The sequence below is a fragment of the Mustela putorius genome, unplaced genomic scaffold, assembly GCF_011764305.1.
Source record: "Mustela putorius furo isolate JIRA1106 unplaced genomic scaffold, ASM1176430v1.1 tig00003869_pilon_pilon_pilon, whole genome shotgun sequence".
NCBI classification, from domain to species: domain Eukaryota; kingdom Metazoa; phylum Chordata; class Mammalia; order Carnivora; family Mustelidae; genus Mustela; species Mustela putorius.
The window spans coordinates 23374420-23382292 of NW_025422021.1; the positions used below are offsets into that span (position 1 = coordinate 23374420).

A 7873-nucleotide genomic window follows, 5' to 3' on the forward strand; every position below is an offset into this window, starting at 1 on the left:
GAATAACATACTTTTGTTATTATTTTAAATACCCATTAATTAGAGAATATTTGTGTTATGTGAGTAAGTTTTCTGTGACAAATTTATTTCCCAAAGAGTTTATAGTAAAAAGTATGATAACTTTAATGTATCTTAGTGCCTTCGGTACTCTCTGATTATAAGTTCATGCTAAGACAAAGTACCTTTTTTGAGCATAGACTCTGGAGTCAAGTTGGTTGATTTTAAATCTAACTGCATGATCTTGGACTGTTTCTACATCTGTACAATGGGGATGGTAGTAGTACCTCAAAATTGCCATAAAAAATAAGTGACTAGGGGGACTGAGGGGGGCGTGCAGGTGAGCGGACGGCCCGGTTTCGTCGGCATGGCCGAGGCCAGGAAACGTCGGGAGTTGCTTCCCCTGATCTACCAGCATCTGTTACAGGCGGGCTATGTGCGCGCGGCGCGGGAAGTGAAGGAGCAGAGTGGCCAGAAAAGTTTCCTGACTCAGCCTGTAACCCTTATGGACATCTATACTCACTGGCAACAAACCTCAGAGGTTGGCCAGAAGCGGAAGGCGGAAGAGGATGCAGCGCTGCAGGCTAAGAAGACCCGAGTGTCGGACCCCATTAGCAGCTCTGAGAGCTCGGAAGAGGAAGAGGAGGAGGAGGCAGAAGCTGAAGCCGCCAAAGCCACCCCAAGACTAGCGGCTACCAACTCCTCAGCGGCGGGGCCGGTTTTGCCTTCAGGCGCAAAGGAGAAAGCCAAGGCGAAGACCAAGAAAGCCAGCAAGATGATGAACTCCACACCACATCCGGCCTCTGGAAAGGCAGTGGCCCACCTTCTGTCTGGGAGGTCCCCCAGGAAGTCAGCAGAGCCCTCGGCAAATACCGTTCTGGTTTCAGAAACTGAAGAGGAGGGTGGCGTCCCAGCCCTCGGAACCACAGCCAAGCCTGGAATGGCCTCAGCCAACCAGGTTGACAGCTCCAGCGAGGAGACCTCCAGCTCAAGCGATGAGACATACGTGGAGATGAAACCTTCAGTAAAACCACCCCAGGTCAAAGCCTCACCAGTGCCTGCCAAGGACTCTCTCGGAAGAGGAACAGCCCCAACACCTGGGAAGGCAGGGGATGTGACCCCCCAAGTCAGAGGAGGTGCCCTGACCTCAGCCAACAAGGCCAAGGTGCCAGAAGAGGACTCGGAGAGCAGCGAAGAGGAGTCTGAGAGTGAGGAGGGCGCCCCTGCAGAGCCGCCCTGCCAGGCGAAGGCCTCAAACACAGTTGTCCAGGTCAGAGCTGCGTTGGGTCCTGTCAAGGGGACCTCTGGGAAAGGGGCTGCCCCAGCACCCCCTGGGAAGGCAGGGCCTGCAGCTGCACAGGCCACGGCTGGGAAGCCAGAGGAGGACTCAGATAGCAGCAGTGAGGAGGAGTCTGACAGCGAGGAGGAAGCGCCGGCTGCCAAGACACCACTTCAGGCGAAGTCTTCAGGGAAGACCCCCCAGGTCAAAGGTGCCTCAGCTTCTGCCAAGGAGTCCCCTAGGAAAGTGGCCCCTGCACTGCCCCCTGGCAAAGCAGGGCCTGTAGCCGCCCAGGTGGGGAAGGTGAAAGGGGAAGACAACGCAGAGAGTAGCACTGAGGAGTCTGACAGCGAGGAGGAGGCCCCAGCAGCTGTGCCCCCAGCCAAGAGCCCTGCTCAGGCAAAACCTTTGGGGCAAAACTCCCAAGTCAGAGCTGCCTCAGGTCCTGTCAAGGGGCCCCCTCAGAAGCTGGGGCCGGCAGCCACCCCAGTAGGGAAACAGGAGGAGGACTCAGAGAGCAGCAGCGAGGAGGAATCAGACAGCGAGGCAGAGGCGCCGGCCCAGGCAAAATCCTCTGGGAAGATCCAGGTCAGACCTGCCTCAGGTCCTGCCAAGGGGCCCCCTCAGAAGGCAGGGTCTGTGACCACCCAGGGCAAGGCCAAGGTGTCCAAGGATGACTCGGAGAGCAGTGAGGAGTCAGACAGTGACGAGAAGGTGCCTGCAGCCCCGGCTCTAGCCCAGGCAAAACCAGCTGTGAAAACACCCCAGATCAAGGCCTCCCCAAGGAAGGGCACCCCCATTACCCCAGCAACTGCCAAGGCCCCCCCAGTGCGAGTGGGCACACCAGCTCCTTGGAAGGTGGGAACAGCAACTTCTCCAGCCTGTGCCTCATCCCCAGCTATGGCCAGGGGCGTCCAGGGGCCAGAGGACTCTTCAAGCAGCAAGGAGTCCGACAGTGAGGAGGACCTCACTCCTACCCCAGCCGTGGGACAGGCAAAGCCTGTGGGGAAAGGTGTCACCGTGAAAACTGCCTCTACACCCACCAAAGGGCCCTCAGGCCAAGGGACTGCCGCAGCACCCCCTGGGAAGGCAGGGCTCCCAGTGGCCCCAGTCAAAGTCAAAGCTGAGCTGCCGGAAGACTCCTCGGAGAGCAGTGAGGAGGACTCTGACAGTGAGGAGACAGCCAAAGCTCCCACCCAGATGAAGGCCTCTATGAAAACTCCTCAGAACAAAGCCAACCCAGCTCCCACCAGAGCAGCTTCAGCCAAAGGGGCAGCATCAGCTCCAGGAAAAGGGGTCATGGCAGCTGCTCAAGCCAAGCAGGAGTCCCCAGCCAAGGTAAAGCCACCAGCGAGAACTCCCCAGAGCAATGCTGTCTCGGGCAGGAGCCAGGGGTCCATGCCAGCTGTGGGAAAGGCAGTGGCCACAGCAGCCCCGGCACAGCCAGGGCCAGTCAAGAGCCCACAGGAGGAGGACTCCGAGAGCAGCGAGGAGGAGTCGGACAGTGATGGAGAGGTCCCCACTCAGCCTGCAGGGAAGAGTCCCCAGGTCAGAACTGCCTCAGCCCCCAGCAAGGAGCTCTCCAGGAAAGGGGCTGCAGTGGCCCCTCCCAAGAAGACAGGAGCCATAGCCACCCAGGCAGGGAAGCCAGAGGAGGACTCGGAAAGCAGCAGTGAGGAGGAGTCTGACAGCGAGGAGGAGGCGCCAGCCCAGGCGAAGCCTGCTATAAAGCACCCCCAAACCAAGGCCTCCCCGATGAAAGGTGTCCCGGGCACTCCTGTACCCACTGAGGCCTCCGTAGCCCGAGGAGACACGCCAGCCCCACAGAAGACGAGACCAGCAATTCCTGCCAAGAAGGAGGGCATCTCCAAAGCTGCCAGAAGCAAGCCCCTGGCACCAGTAGCCCCAGAGAAGAATGCAGAGGGGTCCTCGGAGAGCAGTGACGAGGAGTTGCCGTCCAGCCAGGTGATTAAACCCCCTCTGATTTTTGTCGACCCTAACCGTAGTCCAGCTGGCCCAGCTGCTACCGCCACGCACGCCCCAGCTATAAACACCCCAAGGAAGGCCCGGGCATCGGAGAGCACTGCCAGGAGCTCCTCCTCTGGGAGTGAGGATGAGGATGTGATCCCCGCGACGCAGTGTTCCACTCCTGCCAGTAGAACCAGCACAAGTGTGCTCACGGCCCAGCCAAGGCCAGCCGTCAGAGCCAACGCTGTGGGGACCGGCAGCGGCGCGGTGTCTGGTCGGATGTCAGAAGGCAAGAAACAGGAGACACCCATTGCTCAGGTTGATAATGCTCTGGGAACACTCCCTGTGCCAGCCAAGGGGACCAACAAGGTCAGAAAGCCTGAGGTCCCTGCGCTCCAGCGTGCCACAGCTACTCCCACTGGACACACCAAAGCCAAGGCCTCTGACACCTCCAGTGACAGCAATGACAGCAGCGGCAGCTCCTCAGGGAGCGAGGAGGATGCTGACAGGCCCCGTATGGCTCCCTCGGCCCCCAGGCTAGGTCCAGCCCCCCCCACGACAGAGACCTTGGTGGAGGAGACCACAGCAGAGTCCAGCGAGGAAGAGGTGGTGGCACCCTCTCAGTCTCTCCTCTCAGGTTATGTGACCCCTGGGCCGACTCTGGCCAATTCCCAAGCTTCAAAGGCCACTCCTAAGCCAGACCTCAACCCTTCGGCTTCTTCTACTTATACCACCAAAGATGCCCCAGACAGCAAGCAGGAAGTGGAACCCCAACATGTAGCAGGCAGAAAAGAGGCTAATCCCACGCCTCAGAAGCCCCGGAAGCCCAAGAAGGAGGCCGGGAACCCCCAGGCCTCAGTGCTGGCACTGCAGAGTGACATCAGCCGGCGCCTCCTGAGTGAACCCTGGCCCCTGAATGAGGCCCAGGTGCAGGCCTCGGTGGTGAAGGTCCTGACGGAGCTGCTGGAGCAGGAGAGGAAGAAGGCTGCGGACACTGCCAAGGAGACCGGCAGGAAGGGCCGGGTGGGCCGCAAGAGGAAGCTCTCAGGGGACCAGACGGCCGCCAGAGTCCCCAAGAACAAGAAGAAGAAGCAGCTGGTGGCCGGGGAAGGTGGGGAGGGTGCTGGCTCGCCAGAAAAGGCCCTCAGGACTCCCAAGGGGAAAGCCAAGAAAGATGGAGCAAGTGGTAACACCAAGGAGAAGGAGAAAGAGGCTTCCGGCTCCCGAGGAGCCAAGGAGAAGCCAGAAGGGGAGCCAGGGACACTGAAGGTTGAGGTTGGAGACCAAGGCAACCCAAAGAGCAAGAAGGAGAAGAAGAAATCTGACAAGAAAAAGAAAGACAAGGAAAAAAAGGAAAAGAAGAAGAAAGTGAAAAAGGCCTCAACCAAAGACCCTGACTCGCCATTCCAGAAGAAAAAGAAGAAAAAGAAGAAGACGGCAGAGCAGACAGTCTGAGGGGCCCGCGGCGACAGGGATTTCCTAGCCAAGTGGTGACCAGCCCTGTGCCTCAGCCCTCTGCCCACCATGGGCTGGAACTGAATCTTTAACTCCCCTTCCTCCCCAGAAGAAGCCCGCCAGCCACTGTGTCCGCGCTGGCCGAGCAGTGAGCCCTGAGGGGAGTGGCGGCCAAGCGTCCAGCTCTGGGGACTTGCACTCACTGACTCCACGTCTGACTTCTGTCCTGACACAGATTGCTTCCTAGAGATGTGTACAGTATATATATATATTTTTTAAGTGACCTGCCCCTCTCCCTTCAAACCCAACAGGCCCAGAGGCCTTGGACTTTCCACCTCTGGGCCCTGCAGACTTAGCAAGGCCCAGCCTACAGCTCCTTCCACGTCTCTGGTCTCTGGCTGATGCAGAGGCTTTGCCCTCTATCAGTTTTCCCTGTTTGTTTGTGGTTTTTTGTAACAACTCAGAAAATAAAAGGCTTAAAGGAAAAAAATAAAATAAAATAAGTGACTACGTTGTAAATTGATATTAGTACAAAGGGAAAGAAGAAATCTAACTACCTTAAACTTTGAGAAATTTAAACACATATTTAGGAAAGATAGAAAAACAGTGAGAAGAGAAGCCACTCAAAATGAGTATCTCAAGGATGTGAGGGTGATTAACATCTTGGTAATCATCAAACCACTAAAAAATTTGATATGTTATTGGAATCTAATACATTTGTTTTATGATTTCTTACAGCAGAATGCCTAAGAAGTCATTTTAAACAATTTCTGGTCAATGTCTAGAGGTTTCAAAATATCTCACACACTCTTTCTCTCACTCTCTTTCTTAGAAATTATTTCTGGAAAAGTTATCTGCAATGTCTGGATTATAGACTTTGGCTATAAAAAATTCACTATAAAGAAAGGAGAGAATTAGGGATTTATGGAACCCTCATATTTACAGACCATAATACTGGGAATCTGGCTATAAGTAATCATTTTATTCTCTGAGACAATTTCTGTTTTATCTTTGCTTCATCCATTTTTGTTATAACAGGGTTTCATGAGAGAATGTTTTAATTGATAATTTAACTATATTATATCACTATCAGTGATTTTAATGATTTTTTAAATAACTTTACAATAGTTGTATGAGTTTGAGAGTCTCAAATTTGAATATAATTTTTAGCTTTTCCTGATTAATTCATCTACCTCTATCATCTATCTATCACAAAGTAATAAAGTTAGCTCTAATTGCTTCAATGTATCCCTTGGTGCTAGGGAGATTTGGACAATTTCCCGACAAAACAGTTCTCTAGTTTAAAATATATCCTATGGATTTATATGGAAAAAGACCCATAGACTCATAATTTTGAGAAAAAAACAGGATTGATACTTATAAGAACTACTTGTCAAAAAGAAAGAGAGGGATTGCTCACTAACCAGAGGCTTAAGAAATTCACAGGTCAGTTCTTTAATGTACCAAATGCAAGCCTTTTTTTTTTTATGTGAGTACCACTAAAACACCCAAGAATTGCTGTGTGGTCAACAGGGAGCTTAATAGGCTCATCATTCTTAGGAAAAAGAAAAGACCTATAACACCGTGATAAAAAGATGAGCTCTTGTGACTTTCAGGAGGGGTGAGGAAAGTGGACCTCTTTGAAGTTTATTAATTTAAAATTTAATTTAATTATTAACTTAACTATAGTTGGAAAAGGCAGAATAATTTGTTTAATATATATTGGGATCCTGAAGAGAATCACAGTATTTGTACAGGGGAATAAAACTTTGAAGATCTCTAAAATTCTAGATACTGTTCATAATTTTGGTCCGGGGAAGGAAATGTTGAGTCTCTTTTGTAGTTGGATTTTAGTTTTTTAATAAGTGACACAAATTTCTATTGATTATGGAAGGTATGCTATTCTAAACCATATACTCACTGATGCACTGTTGAAGCAAAATCTTGAGCTGCTCACATATAATTTTAATGAAGATGTCCAATACAAAGCTGGTCATACTCTAAGGACTCCTTGTAATTCCAGTCTAGTTGTAATTTCCTAAAAGTAAATTTACTTGGGTACTGACATCAAAAATACAACTCTATCAATGTCACCTTTATGTCAGCAAACAGATTAAATGCTTCTAATATCAAGCATAATGACATTCTGTATGGCCCAGATCACATTTGCGATAGTATATTTGATACAGTTGTAAACCTGGGAAGAGTACGCCTGCCTAAGAGAATAGCTTTTTTTCTGGTCTTAAATATGTTACAGTTGCTAGTGTAAATCACTTGTCAGTCTATGGCAAATATAACAGTGTTTTAATCTGAAAAAAGGGAAGAAATAAAGTACAGATAATCTTTTTGGCCATTTTCTTGGCACCATCATACATTGAAGACTGACAGGTCCTTCACTTGAGTGACAGGTGTCCTTTGAAATGCCTGTGAATCAGTATCTGTACAGACTGTTGAAATGCATATTTCCATCCTTATCGTAAAGGAATGGATGGGCAAGATAGGTGCTGTTAACATTGCAAATAGCTCCAGAATTATTCATTGTCAGCTCCAGGCAAAGAATAGGAGGAAAGTTTTATTATTCACCATGCACAATAGCAGGATGCTTAATGATTCTCAGTTACCTTGGCAGAATTGTCTGTTGACTTCAGGCCCTAGCAGTGGGTGACACAGGTCTGGCCAAGTGTTAGAGCAAGATCATACATTCTGGTCCCATTTTAATTTCTAATACATTAATCTTTCCCTCCCAGATGCACAATGAATATTCCATAGACTCTTGTTTGTCAGAAGCTGTCTGGCTTTCATCTATTCAGGTGGTTTCATTGACTGTGAAAGCGTGCTTCAAAGGCCTGATCAGTCAATGACAACTGTCTCACAATAGCATTGAGTAATGCTTCCCTTTTTTCTTTTCAGGCATCTGATAGACAACTTTGACACCTGATCTCTGGGGACCTTGTGGAGTCACTCAGAGTTCTTAAGAGACTTCCCTTACTTTATCATTCCAGAAAGAATTGTCACAGGTGAATGTATCGCACTTTCTCAGGAGCTGAACCTGACCCTTGAATCCACCTCATTTGCACTGCAGGTTTCACAATGAATTAAAATGGATTAAGTTGGCTTAATGCTGTTCTACAAGGAAGCGGAAGCACTGCACCATTCATTTTTAATTTTAATCCT

At 50.2% G+C, this 7873-nt stretch overlaps 1 protein-coding gene across 2 annotated transcripts; it reads left to right on the plus strand.

Moving 5' to 3' along the window:
- The first annotated feature begins 321 nt into the window (after nt 1-321).
- Nucleotides 322-5183, plus strand: LOC123387984 (treacle protein-like). 2 transcript variants are annotated; one of them, XM_045066741.1, is made up of 2 exons: nt 322-4716; nt 4809-5183. In XM_045066741.1, exon 1 carries the CDS (start codon nt 365-367, stop codon nt 4697-4699), a length of 4335 nt encoding a protein of 1444 aa, XP_044922676.1. In that variant the 5' UTR covers nt 322-364; the 3' UTR covers nt 4700-4716; nt 4809-5183. The 2 variants fall into 2 exon arrangements, with proteins under 2 accessions (XP_044922676.1, XP_044922677.1); XM_045066742.1 differs by lacking the exon at nt 4809-5183 and having other exon boundaries at nt 322-3241; nt 3283-3519.
- The last annotated feature ends 2690 nt before the right edge of the window (nt 5184-7873 follow it).

What these genes read in the sequence shown, in the direction of transcription:
- LOC123387984 (XM_045066741.1), top strand. Translation starts at nt 365, where the DNA reads ATGGCCGAGGCCAGGAAACGTCGGGAGTTGCTTCCCCTGATCTACCAG.